This window comes from Mustela lutreola, chromosome 3 (assembly GCF_030435805.1).
Source record: "Mustela lutreola isolate mMusLut2 chromosome 3, mMusLut2.pri, whole genome shotgun sequence".
In the NCBI taxonomy this organism is placed as follows: domain Eukaryota; kingdom Metazoa; phylum Chordata; class Mammalia; order Carnivora; family Mustelidae; genus Mustela; species Mustela lutreola.
The window spans coordinates 64,874,601-64,890,757 of NC_081292.1; the positions used below are offsets into that span (position 1 = coordinate 64,874,601).

The 16,157-nt window shown below is 36.3% G+C and overlaps 1 protein-coding gene across 8 annotated transcripts in view; it reads right to left on the reverse strand.

The window, feature by feature from the left end:
- Positions 1-16,157, reverse strand: part of PREX2 (phosphatidylinositol-3,4,5-trisphosphate dependent Rac exchange factor 2) — a 356,760-nt gene that overhangs the window by 248,690 nt on the left and 91,913 nt on the right. For all 8 annotated transcript variants that reach the window (XM_059166273.1, XM_059166268.1, XM_059166269.1 and 5 more), the window contains 2 exons: positions 9,276-9,409; positions 1,544-1,647 (listed from right to left, as the gene is read on the reverse strand). In XM_059166273.1, coding sequence (XP_059022256.1) covers positions 1,544-1,647; positions 9,276-9,409 — 238 coding nt within the window. The remainder of the gene's footprint in view (positions 1-1,543; positions 1,648-9,275; positions 9,410-16,157) is intronic.

A 16,157-nucleotide genomic window follows, 5' to 3' on the forward strand; every position in this document is an offset into this window, starting at 1 on the left:
GGTATAAAAAGGGGAGAAAACAAAGAGAAGGCTAAAGCAACAGGGGACAGGTGGTTCCACCAGGGGGAGATAGGGCCAAGAAGGAACAGAGTGGAGGTCTGAGTATGCCTTCCTCTGCCTTACTTCCCCCCACCTCAAGAACAACAGGGGCTTTTGGATATTCTCTTGAGGAGTCAGGTTACTGAAGCAAGACAGCTGTCCACATGTAGACAGACAACACTGCTAAATGTCACTAGTGTCCTCTCAGAGCATTAAAATGAATTAAAATGTCACCTTCTAAAAAAATACCATGCGCATCCCAACATGGAAAGGTAGCCTACTAGGTCCCACATGCTAGCCTGTGAGTATTTGCAACTGTATTGATGCCTGTAGCACAGAAAGGGATTTTCAGCTGTGCAGGTGGTCAGATATTTCCACACCTCCATCCCTCCCTTAGCCCATGAAGAACCTCGCCACAAGATGACTTGCTTCCCAAGAGAGTACACCGAAGTTCTGCTCATTGCACCTCTTTTCCCCTTACCTGCAGCAATCATGTTTCACTATTTATGTTCTAGACCATGTTTTAGGGTGCTAACAATGGGATAGAGAGACAGCACACAGGTGATAATCTGAAAATTTGTGCGCCTACAGATGATAAACATTTTTCTCCCCTCTGGGACTGAGAGATGGCAACAAAGGTATGTGGTAGTGGGGAGCTGACCTGTGCCTCATCCCATGTTTAAATGGGGTATTATTAAGGCATTTCTCCATATGGAAATTAAAGTCACTTAGCAACAACTAATATATTTTATTTCATCTTGTCTTTTCTTCTAGAATTTCTTTGAAATTCTAATTAAAATCATTGGGGAGAAAATGTGATCCAATTTACTAACCATTCATATTATAGATTAGTATATTATCATATTACTCAATATGACCCATTTATTTTTGCAAATAGAAAATAAGTTATTTAACCTCATTTTATTTAATGTTTGTGACTAACCATGATTTGGTAAGTTTACTTTTCAAAGTCTGTACCTTCAAATCTGCAGTGTGAAAATGCACTATCTTTAAGTAATAAAGCACTTAAAATGTACACTTAAAATACACAAAATACCCTTCTTCTACAAGCAAATCGAAATGTATATATGCATAGTGGCTTTATAGCGAAAACAAATTTAGAGTTTTCTATATTCTACAGTGAGCATATTATATGAAAAATATCACATATATACATATAAAACATAGTATAACTTGAAGAAAATAAATGAATCCCTTATTTTCTGCACTCATGCTGGCAATGCCAGAAACTGAGTGTGTACATCACTCCTACTCAGCTATTTCTTTGTATCTCTGTGTTGAATGCTACTGTGTTTCAGCCAAATATAATTTTCTACTTTGCCAATAGTCTTCTTCTCCTTTATCTTACCTTTCTCCCCCAACTGTTCTACCCAACAAAATACTTCTAAGCTCTAGTGCACCACAGATGAATTATTCAGGTGAAAAGTTTACCTTATGAAGGAGTTTACTGTTGGTCTTTCCTTCTAAAAAACAAATTACCTACCTGTGCCATCATCCACATTCTCCACTTCCATCACCTCCGTATTGATCCGGCCACGAAAAATGTACCGATGTCCATCTGTAGATGCCTTACTATTCTTCAACCGTCTTGCAATGAAATCACAAAAACATTGTTACTAAACTTAATAAAAAACAGCATTGAAGTAATATGATGTAAACTAGCCATAGAAAAAAACCGGGAAGGACACCAATGCCATCAATGATATCAACTGTGAGGCTCTTGGTGTTTTTTACTTGTGGCCACACAAAGGTAGGCTTATGTCCTAGCTTTTGTAAACAAATGGAAGCTTCAGACTAAGAACAACATACAGTCGGGTGGGTAAATAGGAGCTTTTGCTCAGTTTAAAATATTAAATGTACCAAATCAAAGTCTGTTACACATTAAAAGTTGGTTATTTTTTTTTTTTTTTTTATAAATCTTTTTTTTTTTTTTTAAATTTTATTTATTTATTTTGACAGAGAGAGATCACAAGTAGTCAGAGAGGCAGAGAGAGAGAGAGAGGGAAGCAGGCTCCCTGCTGAGCAGAGAGCCCGATGTGGGACTCGATCCCAGGACCCTGAGATCATGACCTGAGCCGAAGGCAGCGGCTTAACCACTGAGCCACCCAGGCGCCCCAAAAGTTGGTTATTTTTAAATGTCCTTTTATTTCTTTCACTTTCATTTCTCATTTTTCAGTTACTAACTGGTAATTTCCACTTATTCAAATTTGGGTAAAATTCAGTTAGTACTTATGATCCCTCTGCAAAGAAACTGTGCTGGAAATTCTTAAGTTCAGTGTTACACAGCTGAAAATAATTCTCCTATATTATTTCTATGATGTGAGACCTCTATACTTGTTGAATAAGTCTCTTAATACATGTATAATGCTTTATAAGGGTCTTATTTATTTTTTAAAATAGTCTAAAACAATCCAGAACTTTGGTATAGTGTGTCTAATATTGGTCTTTAATCTTAAAATGTTTGTAACACAAACTTAAAATATCCAGGTTTATAGATGAACATTTATAATAATGAATTATGTGGCTAAATGTGTTTGTAGTTGAATCACTGAATATTCAAAAGAGATTATTTTAAAAACAGGTTTTTTTAATTAAAAAGGAAAGATTCTAAGAAATGATTCAGAAGGATTCAAGAATACCTAGTCACTCAAAAGATTTCAATTAACTTGAACTATTCCGTTTGACTCATTGACAAAAGTCTACCGAATAATTTAATATACTGAAATAATTATTCATTTGTTACATTTGTTGTACAGACACATCTGGCAAAAGTGAAGGCATAAATATTCACCAACTTCAGTGTCCCTCTCTTCCCCACCCCTGCAGTTAGATATCAGCCCTGAAGCAGGAAGAGTAGGTGCAGGGAGGGGTCACAAGGTGCTGTCCCACTCTGAGTTCCGTCCTTGAAGGAGAACATATATTCCTAGCTTATCTGTCTAAAGCCTCATCAGAAATTAGGAGTCCTTCATCCCTACTAAAAGAAACTAATTAAATAGATTAGTTAACCTGATTAGGGTTTGTCAGCCCCAGGCCTTCACCATCTTGCACTCCTATGTTCATTATGAAAGTCACCTCTAAATCTCCTTTGCTAATAACCCTAAATAAATGCTACCAATTAGGGATTCAGGCCATACAGTAAGCAAGTTGGCATCATAGAAAGCCAGGATAGAAAGAATGCCAAGAAGTTTAGTATGTAGGTAACTGCATATTCTCCCAGGTAGGACATATTATTGTGGTCTCTTGCAAAACAGAGTTTCTTGTAGGTTGATACATCATACTTCAATCATTTTTTTAAAGTTTTATTCACAGGCAAAGATAACAGTTTTATTTACAGGAAAAGCATCATGGTAACAGTTTTATTCACAGGCAAAGATCATGGTGTGGAATCTATCACTGGGTCCTGTCTTCCAAAGCATTAATTTACTTTGTGATCTTGTGAGTTCTGTATAGGCTTTTAAATTTCTCTTGACCTGTAGATGGTAACAATCAGTATTAAATTCCACTAAGTGTCTGATCAATATTGTTAACACTTGGCTTAAAAAGAGAGATCTTCAGTCCCTTCAGAAGGTGGTTCTATTCTGCTATTCAGCATAGTACTAGAGGTCCTAGCCTCAGCAATCAGACAACAAAAGGAAATTAAAGGCATCCAAATCGGCAAAGAAGAAGTCAAATTATCACTCTTCGCAGATGATATGATACTATATGTGGAAAACCCAAAAGACTCCACTCCAAAACTGCTAGAACTTATACAGGAATTCAGGAAAGTGTCAGGATATAAAATCAATACACAGAAATCAGTTGCATTTCTCTACACCAACAGCAAGACAGAAGAAAGAGAAATTAAGGAGTTAATCCCATTTACAATTGCACCCAAAACCATAAGATACCTAGGAATAAACCTAACCAAAGAGGCACAGAATCTATACTCAGAAAACTATAAAGTACTCATGAAAGAAATTGAGGAAGACACAAAGAAATGGAAAAATGTTCCATGCTTCTGGATTGGAAGAATAAATATTGTGAAAATGTCTATGCTACCTAAAGCAATCTACACATTTAATGCAATTCCTATCAAAGTACCATCCATCTTTTTCAAAGAAATGGAACAAATAATTCTAAAATTTATATGGAACCAGAAAAGACCTCGAATAGCCAAAGGGATATTGAAAAAGAAAGCCAATGTTGGTGACATCACAATTCCGGACTTCAAGCTCTAATACAAAGCTGTCATCATCAAGACAGCATGGTACTGGCACAAAAACAGACATATAGATCAATGGAACAGAATAGAGAGCCCAGAAATAGACCCTCAACTCTACAGTCAACTAATCTTCAACAAAGCAGGAAAGAATGTCCAATGGAAAAAAGACAGCCTCTTCAATAAATGGTGCTGGGAAAATTCGACAGCCACATGCAGAAAAATGAAATTGGACCATTTCCTTACACCACACACAAAAATAGACTCAAAATGGATGAAGGACCTCAATGTGAGAAAGGAATCCATCAAAATCCTTGAGGAGAACACAGGCAGCAACCTCTTCGACCTCAGCCGCAGCAACATCTTCCTAGACACATCACCAAAGGCAAGGGAAGCAAGGGCAAAAATGAACTATTGGGATTTCATCAAGATCAAAAGCTTTTGCACAACAAAGGAAACAGTTAACAAAATCAAAAGACAACTGACAGAATGGGAGAAGATATTTGCAAATGACATATCAGATAAAGGACTAGTGTCCAGAATCTATAAAGAACTTAGTAAACTCAACACCCAAAGAACAAATAATCCAATCAAGAAATGGGCAGAGGACATGAACAGACATTTCTGCAAAGAAGACATCCAGATGGCCAACAGACACATGAAAAAGTGCTCCATATCACTCGGCATCAGGGAAATACAAATCAAAACCACAATGCGATATCACCTCACACCAGTCAGAATGGCTAAAATCAACAAGTCAGGAAATGACAGATGCTGGCGAGGATGCGGAGAAAGGGGAACCCTCCTACACTGTTGGTGGGAATGCAAGCTGGTGCAGCCACTCTGGAAAACAGCATGGAGGTTCCTCAAAATGTTGAAAATAGAACTGCCCTATGACTCAGCAATTGCACTACTGGGTATTTACCCTAAAAATACAAACGTAGTGATCCAAAGGGGCATGTGCACCCGAATGTTTATAGCAGCAATGTCCACAATAGCCAAACTATGGAAAGAACCTAGATGTCCATCAACAGATGAATGGATAAAGAGGATGTGGTATATATACACAATGGAATACTATGCAGCCATCAAAAGAAATGAAATCTTGCCATTTGCGACAACATGGATGGAACTAGAGCATATCATGCTTAGCGAAATAAGTCAAGCAGAGAAAGACAACTATCATATGATCTCCCTGATATGAGGAAGTGGTGATGCAACATGGGGGCTTAAGTGGGTAGGAGAAGAATCAATGAAACAAGATGGGATTGGGAGGGAGACAAACCATAAGTGACTCTTAATCTCACAAAACAAACTGAGGGTTGCTGGGGGGAGGGGGTTTGGGAGAAGGGGGTGGGATTATGGACATTGGGGAGGGTATGTGCTTGGGTGAGTGCTGTGAAGTGTGTAAACCTGGTGATTCACAGACCTGTACCCCTGGGGATAAAAATATATGTTTATAAAAAATAAAAAATTATATATAAAAAAAAGGTGGTTCTATTAAAGTATATCAACTGAAAAGCTTCTGCTTTGAAAATAATTTTGCTCTATGTTTTAATGTAGAATAATTTTTACCCCAATTTCCTGATTTCCCTCCTAATTAATTATTTTAGTGGTCATCAGATACATGTTGCAGGAATCTTCATAACGGCAGAAAAATTAAAACAAACTAATAAACAAAAACCTAAAGTCCACTGATAGGAGAGTGAATAATTAAGTTGTTATCAATTTAATTGTGATAATATTCAACCAATGGACTATTAAGCAAGAGTTAAATGAATAAACTATTCCTATACATATGGATAAATAATCTACAAACTATATTGTATACAAAATATAAAGTGCAGAAAACAAAATACATTATAATATTTAAAGAGCTCATTAACAAACCAAACTAAGCCATATTATGCTTTATGTATTAACTACTATACAACATATTATTTTTTTAAATACTAGTTTCTCCTGAGATTAATAGCATTAGTAAATTCCAGAGCTGAGATTCCTAATCAGCACTCTTGGCTTTTGTGAATGTAACTCTAGGATTCAATTCATCAAGTCCCCAGATTTTGCAATTAAAATACTTTGGAAATCTGGAAAAGGTTCAGTTTACTCACACTCACTAAACAATCTTTAGAGCTTCAATAGTACTTGGTTAAGGGGATGAAGTAAACTAAAATGAAGGGACTTGGTTAAGAGGATGAAGTAAACTAAAATGAAGGGACTTGATGGTATATTCTTCCTATTTCAATTCAGGAAGGGAAGGATAATAACATTTATGCAGTATTTATATTTCTAGTCACTATGTATTTTGTCCACATTATATACCCATTAAGGATATTTGTTCAAAAACTAGGATTGTAGGGGCACCTGGATGGTTCAGTCAGGTGGCGTCCAACTCTTGATGTTGGCTCAGGTCATGATCTCAGGGTCCTGGGACTAAGCCCCATGTCAGGCTCTGCACTTCAACAGGGAGTCTGCTTCTCTCCTTCTCCCTTTCCCCCTCCTGCTGCTCACTCTCCCTCTCTCTCAAAATAAATAAATAAGTCTTTTTTTTTTTTTTTAAGATTTTATTTATTTATTTGACAGAGAGAAATCACAAGTAGATGGAGAGGCAGGCAGAGAGAGAGAGAGGGAAGCAGGCTCCCTGCTGAGCAGAGAGCCCGATGCGGGCCTCGATCCCAGGACCCTGAGATCATGACCTGAGCCGAAGGTAGCGGCTTAACCCACTGAGCCACCCAGGCGCCTAATAAATAAGTCTTAAAAAAAAAAAAGAACCCTTCAGGATTTTAATTTTACAAAATCTTTTCTGTTGTTTACCAATTTAACAAGGAAAATCGTAAGACCATAAATCATATCATCATTGTACATGGCTAATTTTGCAAAAGCTTTGCACTAGAAGGCAGGCATATATATATAAATAAGTATGAGATCAGTTGTAATTTAAAAAAAAAGATCTCATTCTCAAATGGATGCCTTTAATAACTGCACCTAGGTGGATGTGTTAATTGACTTCATGGGCAAAATCCTTTCATGATGTATATCAAATCATCATGTTGTACAATTAAAATATATTACTATGTTATTTGTCAACTAGTCCTCAATAAAGCTGGAAAAAAAATTGTACCTAAACAACTTGAAGCACATTATAATTTTTTAATGAGTTATATTCAAGTAAAATTAACAGCCTTTTCTACATCTTCTTAAAACCTATTTCTTTTTTTTTTCAGCTTAAAATTATTTTTTTATTTTTTTTGATTTTTTATTTTTTATAAACATATATTTTTATCCCCAGGGGTACAGGTCTGTGAATCACCAGGTTTACACACTTCACAGCACTCACCAAAGCATTAAAACCTATTTCTATGAATCCCAATCTTGCTGCAAAACACAGAGAGTTTAGAAGAGCATAGTAAAAAAAAAAAAAAAAAAAAAGAATTCATTTTCATATGTGGTAAAACATCTTTTTTTAAAAAAAAATAAATCTCATTAAGGCAGGGATTAACAACTATCTTTTTCTGAAAGATTTATTATTTCTTTCTTTATTTAAAGAGAGAGAGCATGTGTGAGATTGGGAAAGGGCAAAGTGAGAGAGAGAGAAACTCAATTTGAGTGCAGAGGCTGATATGGGGCTCAATCTCACAAACCTGAGATCATAACCTGAGTCAAAACCAAGAATTAGACACTTAACCAACTGCACCACCCAGGCACCCCATAACTATCATTTGACTTTAACCCTAACCTGTTCCCTTTCAGCAAGACACATGGGTAGTTCTATGCTTTCTCAGCATCACTGTATTTTTGCACTAATGTCTCCTGCTAGGGCATTCTGATACTATAATCTAAGAGGCAGAACTCCCATGTCATCAACATAGCTGCCAAATCAGAGAACTTGCTCTTGACATCTTGTTTATTGACTTAGGAAATCCCATTTCAAGAGGTGAAGAATGATGTTCCCTTAATCTTGCCTCAGAAATCAGTCAGTTTTTGAGTTTCTCATTCTCATGCTACTAAAAATCTTTGGTTACATTGTCCTCATTACTGAACCTCATTTCTAGAATAAACACTCGTACAAACCCTGCATCCTCAACCCATCTCTTTTACCTTTAAATTTCATGAAACCTTTTAGTACCTTTTCACTGAAAATAATGTATCCTGGATATGGTTAGGAAGAAGTATATAAAGGCAAAGGAAATTTCCCAATTAAATTCAGCTTTATTATTTTGTTTAAACAATCTGTACAACGTTTCACCAGGAGTTCAAGGAAACATCCTCTAAGTACCTCCTAAAGAAAAAATTATATCCCTACTTTAAAAAAATTACATACATCAATAACACTGCTACATTAAATTACTTAAACTAATGAAAACTAAGCTATACCAGGAACTTGCTTGGGTTTCATTCATTCACTTATTCATTCATTTATTCACTTATTCAACAAATACCTCTTGAGTGTCTATTACATGGCAGATCCAGTCTCTGGGGAATAGCACAGAATAAGCAGCAAGACCAATATTCTCATGGACTTTACAGTCTAATCCAGCAAAGGCGGCAACAAATAAATAAAGAATGAAGAAAATATTGGCGAGAATTTTCTAGCTATTTATATAAAATTGCCGGGAGGCTATACTAGATGGGGCAGTTAAGGAAAATATTTCCAAGGACGGGGAGGAGATTACTGGGAAACAGCACTGGGAAACACGGAAGACATATTCACCTTTACTACAGAGCCTGAGGCATGTGGATTAGCAACAGAAATATTTATTTTTCCTCCAAAAGCTTCCTGGGAAGGTAGTGTTATTGAATAATAGTCACATTTCAGTCAGGTTTTACAAGAAGGTAATGAGAAGAATCAGAAAATAGGCTAAGAGTATGTGAATTACTGAGGAGATCCTGAGTTCCCAGGAGGACAGAGGAAAAGGCTGAAACTGTGAGATTGATAAATAATTTCTTTTTTCTTAAAAAATATTTTCCAAGGTTAATAAGTTATTTCTGAAGTAGTACCTTTTTATCACCTTACCTGTGTTTCCTTTTGCAATACACCAGAAGATTATCAAAAAGAAAAAACACCCGTTCTTGAATATTTCCAGAAGAAATTTTCAGCAAGACGCCACACATTAGCATCTCAGTGCAGGTGTCGGTGATATTGGATCCCTAGGTTAAAAAAAAGAAAAAGAGAGAGAGAGACAATGTCTGATTACTTAACAGAAACTTTTGTGTGTAATTCTTTTTCTCATTAAAAGTCTGTTTTTATTTCAAGATACAATATATGGACAGGATAAAAGTTGATACACCATAAATATTTATACACTGGATGGAGGTCTCTTTTCCTCCCAGATTCCTCCTCATCAGTCTCAGCAGTTACAACTGTGGTTAGGAGACTCTGGGTCTTCTTTTAGCTTTCTTACACATGTAGGCATATATAAGCATGGATGATACACCACATTACCTATGCTCTTTTACAAGGAGATGATTTCAAACTGATGCATAAAATTCATGTGTCTAGCACTTCTCTCCCCCTCCTTTCTTCCCTTGGTATGGGAAAAGAGTTCCATGGATATATCACAAAGTACATGAAATTCTCTAACTTTTCAATGGGTTTCAACTCATTTATCCACTCCTTGGATGGAGGGAAGCAAAAAGAAGAAATTAAAGAAAAAAAAAAACTATTTAAAGAGGGCAACCTTCCATAGAGCTTTAACAGTAGTCAAAAGTTAGCATAGGCACACTCATTCCTTAAATAAGCGTTCACTGAGTGCATGCTAAGGTCAGATGACTAGTGACAAAACTAAGTCTTAACATAAGAACTAACCACTGAGAGGAGCCACAGATGAAAAGAGCCTGAATCATGAACAGAGGAAAGCTGCCCAATGAAGCAGAGCACAAGCATTAGATTGTTGTGTGAGCTGATCAAAAGTCTGTCCTTTGAGCCATTATAAATGTGGCAGTGTATTTGTTTCTACATCCTAAACTATCAAAACTAATGCACTGAGTGATACAAAACAAAAAAACAACAAAAAAAAGTTTTCAGTAGATAGCTGATAAGCATGCTCTGTTCTCAATATGTCTGGTCTCTTTAAATCTAGGGATAAATTTCTGATTCTTTTTCAACTCAATGCTTTTATTTTTGTTTTTGATATTTAAAAATCAGATCATGAATTGTAAATTTCATATTTCCACAGAAATAATTGGTACAGTTTCTCTGATTATAAAAATTTAAATTACAGTGATAACTCATACATGTCAGTAAGAAACGCCCCAATTAGGAAGTTAGGAGAATGTGGTTGTATTGAGCATCTGCATTACAAACACATTTTATTTATTTATTTTTTACTAACTTTATTTTTTTAAAGATTTTATTTATTTATTTGTCAGAGAGAGAGAAACAGAGAGAGCACAAACAGGCAGAGAAAGAAGGAGGCTCAGTCCCAAGACCCCAGAATCATGATCTGAGCCAAGGGCAGGTGCTTAACTGACTGAGGCACCCAGGCATCCCTCCACACATATTTTATTTTTTGTTTTTATGTTTAACTTAATTTTTTTTTATTTTATTTCCAGGAGAGTTAACAAACAGTGTTATACTAGTTTCAGGTGTATAATATAGTGACTCAGCAAGTTCATACTTTATTTAGTGCTCATCACAAGAAGTGTATTCTTAATCCCCCTCACCTCTTTCACCCTTCCCCCGACTCAACTCCCCTCTGGTAACCATCTGTTACAAAATATTTTAGATTTAAGACATTTCCCTTTTCTTTGTCTTTCATCATAAAGGTGGACATATAACTAGAGATCTATCAAAAATTTATATAATTTCATATCCTTCCTCATGTAATAATTAAGTGAAAACTGTCATCAAATATGAATATAAATCCCAATTTCAGTGGCAATGATTTCTTACTTAAGAACTATCCTTACCTCAGAAAAAAACTATGATAGAATACTATTAAAAATGGAAATAAGGAAACATCACATTGATTCTTGCACAAGGACATATACAAAGTTATGAAAGTGGTTTTATTGATAACAATTTTACAAAAGGTACAAAATACTTCACCTTAGATTATTTCTCATGGTAGCCCAAAAACGTAAAGCAAAGAAGCTAAGTTGTTATCTAATTAAACGGTAGCTGCAAGGGCGGAGCAAGATGGGGGAGGAGTAAAAGACTTAAATATCATCGGGTCCCAGGAGTTCAGCTAGATAGTTATTAAACCATTCTGAACGCCTACAAACTCAACAGGAGATCAAAGAGAAAAAGACCAGTAATTCTAAGAAGAGAAAATAGACCACTTTCCAGAAGGTAGAACGTGCAGAGAAGTGAATCCAAGGCGACATATGGGAAGACAGACTGTGGGGCAAGGGCCAGCTCCCAGCAAGAGAGAGAGCAGCAGAGGACAAAAAAAGGAACTTTAAGACATCTACTCCACTGAGGGATGTCACTTTAGAGGCAAGCGGGGCGGGGGGGGTGGTAATCACTCATGGGGATAGTATGGTTTCAGGACCCACAGGGTCAAAAAAAGACCAAGGGTGTCTGACTGTGGCAAAGCTCCCAGGTACAGAGCAGGGAAGCCAGCTGCAGAGACAGAGCCAAGGAGGGAGAACTAAGCTCAGGTTTACCTTGCACCATGATCCGAGGCATGGGTGGGCCACTACTCTCCCAGCAGGAACCCCAAAAGGAGCAGATCAGGGGAGAACCCCCACTTCCTCTTCCAAGAGGAGCTGTGTAGGAGCACAGAGCTGGAGTCAGCTGGGTTTGGAGACTCCAAATGGGAGTGACAGGATGGGTGAGGTTGGAGTGCAACCAGAGACCAGGGAGACAGAGGGATTAACTGCTTTTCTCTGATGGTGCACTGAGCAGTAGAGCCCCCAAGCTCTCAGTTCCTCCTGGGCCAGAGATTGAGAGGCCACCATCTTCATTCTGGTCCTCCAAAGCTATACAGAAAGTGTTCATGGAACAAAAGCTCCCGAAAGCAAACATGAGCAGATGACTTAGCCTGGGCCCTGGCAAGGGTGGTGCAATTCCATCTCAGTCAAAGACATTTGAGAATTACTGCAATAGGCCCCTCCCCCAGGAGATTAGCAAGAACATCTAGCCAAAAACAAGTTTACTATTCAATGAGAACTGCAGAACTCCAGAGCTAGGGGAAAGCAACACATAGAATTCATGACTAAAAAGACTGATTCTTTAGTCTTGGAAAGTTAGATTTTTTTTTTTTAATTTTATTTTTTCTTATTCTATTTTTTAAAAAATTGCCCTCTCTCTTATTTTATCATTTTAACTATTTTATCTTATCAATACCTTTTTAAAAATCTTCTTGAATTTTCATTGTTATAGTCATATTCTATCCCTTCATTGTATTTAACTTTATTTTTTGCATACATACAGATTTTCTTTAAAATTTTGGAACACAGATTCTTCTAATAGATCAAAATATACCCTAAATCTAGCACATGTCTTTGTTCTAGTTTCCAGCCTGATCTCATTCTTTCCTCTTTTTTTCTCTCCTTTTTCAAAGAACTTCTTATCTTATCAATTCCTTTTTTAGAATCTTTTTTAATTTTCATCTTCACAGTCATATTCCATCCCTTCATGATGTTTACTCTTATTTTGTCTGTTCTATTCACCAGTCTAATATGTATATATTTTTCTTTTTTCCTGCTTTATTTTCCTCCCAGTTTCAGGTCTCTCCAGACTTTGTTAGTATATAATTTTCTGGGGTCATTGCCACCCTTGTAGTATTTTGTTCTCTCATTCATCTTTTTTATCTGGATAAAATGACAAGGTGGAAAAACTAACCACAAAAAACAACAACAACAACAAAAATAAAATAAAACAAACAAAACAAAACAAAAAACAAGAGGCAGTACCGGTGCCTAGGGACCTAATCAATGCAGACATTAGTAATACCTCAGAACTACAGGTCAGAATGATGATTATCAAGGTGCTAGCTTGGCTTGAAAAAAGCATGGAGGATCCAAGAGAATCCCTTTCTGGAGAAATAAAATGCCTTTCTGGAGGAATAAAAGAACGAAGCTGAAATCAAAAAAGCTATTAATGTGGTGAAATAAAAAAAATGGAGACTCTTACTTCTAGGATAAATGAGGCAGAAGAGAGAGTTGTTGATATAGAAGACCAAATGATGGAGAATAAAGAAGCTGAGAAAAAGATAAACAACTACTGAACCACGAGGGCAGAATTTGAGAGATAAACGATACCATAAGATGAAATAATATTAGGATAGTTGGGATCCCAGAAGAAGAAAGAAAGAGAGAAGCAGAAGGTATATTGGAACAAATTATAGCAGAGAATTTCCCTAATTGGGCAAAGGGAACAAGCATCAAAATCCAGGAAGCACAGAGAACCCCACTCAAAATCAAGAAAAATAGGTTCACATCCTGTCATCGAATAGTAAAACTTACAAGTCCCAGTGACAAACAGAAAATCCTGAAAGCATCCCAGGACAAGAGGTCTGTAAACTATAACAGTAAAAATATTAGACTGGCAGCAGACCTATCTACAGAGATCTGCCAGGCCAAAAGGACTGGCATGATATAATCAGAGCATTAAATGAGAAAAATATGCAACCAAGAATACTATATCCAGCTAGGCTGTCATTAAAAATAGGAGAAAAGATAAAAAGCTTCCAGGACAAAGACTAAAAGAATTTGCAAACACCAAATTTCCTACAGGAAGTATTGAAAGGGGTCCTCTAATCAAAGACAGAACCTAAAAGTAACAGACCAGAAAGGAACAAAGACAATATACAGTAACAGTCACCTTACAGGCAATACAAGGACACTAAATGCATAGCTTTCAATAGTTACTCTGAATGTAAGTAGGCTAAATGCCCCAATCAAAAGACACAGGGTATCAAAATGGATTTTTAAAAAAAAGAAGAAAGAAAAAACCCATCGATATGCTGACTGCAAGAAACTCATTTAAGACCTAAAGATACCTCGAGATTTAAAGTCAGGGGGTGTAAAACAAGTTACCATGCTAATGGACATCAAAAGAAAGCTGGCATAGCAATCCCTATATCAAAAATATTAGATTGTAAGCCAAAGGCTATAGTAAGAGATGAGGAAGGACACTATATCATACTTACAAGGTCTGTCCAACAAGAAGATCTAACAATTTTAAATATCTATGCCCCTAGCATGGGAGCAGCCAATTATATAAACCAATTAATAACAAAATCATAGAAACATATTGATAATAATACAATAATAGTAGGGGACTTTAACAACCCCCTCACTGAAATGGACAAATTATCTAAGGAAAAGATCAACAAGGAAATGAAGCTTTAAATGACACATTGGACTAGATGGACATCACAGATATATTTAGAACATTCCATCCCAGAATAACAGATTACACATACTTCCTTAGTGCACATGGAACGTTCTCCAGAATACATCACATCCTGGGTCACAAATCAGGTCTCAACTGGTACCAAAAGTTTGGGATCATTCCCGACATATTTTCAGGCCACAATGCTTTGAAACAAGAATTCAACTACAAGAGGAAAGTTGGAAAAAACTAAAATACATAGAGGCTAAAGAGCATACTACTAAAGAATGAATGGGTCAACCAGGAAATTAAAGAATTAAAAAAAAAATTCATGGAAACAAATGAAAATGAAAACACAACTGTTCAAAATCTTTGGGGAACAGCAAAGGGAGTCTGATAGGAGAGTATATAGCAATACAACCCGTCTCAAGAAACAAGAAAGGTCTCAAGGACACAACCTAAAAGAAGCTGGAGAAAGAACAGTAAAGAAAGCCTAAACCCAGCAGGAAAAGAGAAATCATAAAGATCAAAGCAGAAATCAATGAAATGGAAACCAAAAAAAAAAAAAAAAAAAGGTAGAACAAATCAATGAAACTAGGAGCTGTTTCTTTGAAAGAACTAATAATATTGATAAACTCCTGGCCAGACTTATCAAAAGAAAAGAGAAAGGACCCGAATAAATACAAACATGAATGAAAGAGGAGAGATCGCAACCTACACCAAAGAAATACAAACAGTTATAAGAACATATTTTGAGAAACTATACACCAGAAAATTTGACAATCTGGAAGAAATGGATATATTCCTAAAGACATATAAACTACCACAACTAAAGCAGAAAGAAACAGAAAACCTGAACAGACCCATAATTGGTAAGGAGATTGAAGCAGTCATTACAAAAAAAAAATCTCCCAACAAACAAGAGCCCAGGGCCAGATGGCTTCTAAGGATGTCTACCAAGCATTTAAAGAAGAATTAACACCTATTCTCCTGAAACTGTTCCAAAAAATAGAAATGGAAGGAAAACTTCCAAACTCATTTTATGAGGCCAGCATTACCTTGATCCCAAAACCAGACAGAGACCCCATCTAAAAGAATTACAGACCGATATCCTTGATGAACATGGATGCAAAAAATCTAACCAAAATACTAGCCAATAGGATCCAATAGTACATTAAAAGGATTATTCACCATAACCAAGTGGGATTTATTCTTCGGCTGCAAGGTTGGTTCAATATCTGCAAATCAATTAATGTGATACATTAATAAAAGAAAGAACATGAACCATATGATACTCTTAATAGATGATGAAAAAGCATTTGACAAATTACAGCATCCTTTCTTGATCAAAACTCTTCACAGTGTTAGGGATAGAGGGCACATACCTCAATATCATCAAAGCCATCTATGAAAAACTCCCATCAAATATCCATTCTCAATATCTGTTCTTAGGAAAAAACTGAGAACTTTTTCTCTAAGATCAAGAACACAGCAGGGATGTCCACTATTATCATTGCTATTAAACATAATACCAGAAGTACTAACCTCAATAATCAGAGAAGAAAAAGAAATTAAAGGCATCCAAATCAGCAAAGAAGAAGTCAAACTATCACT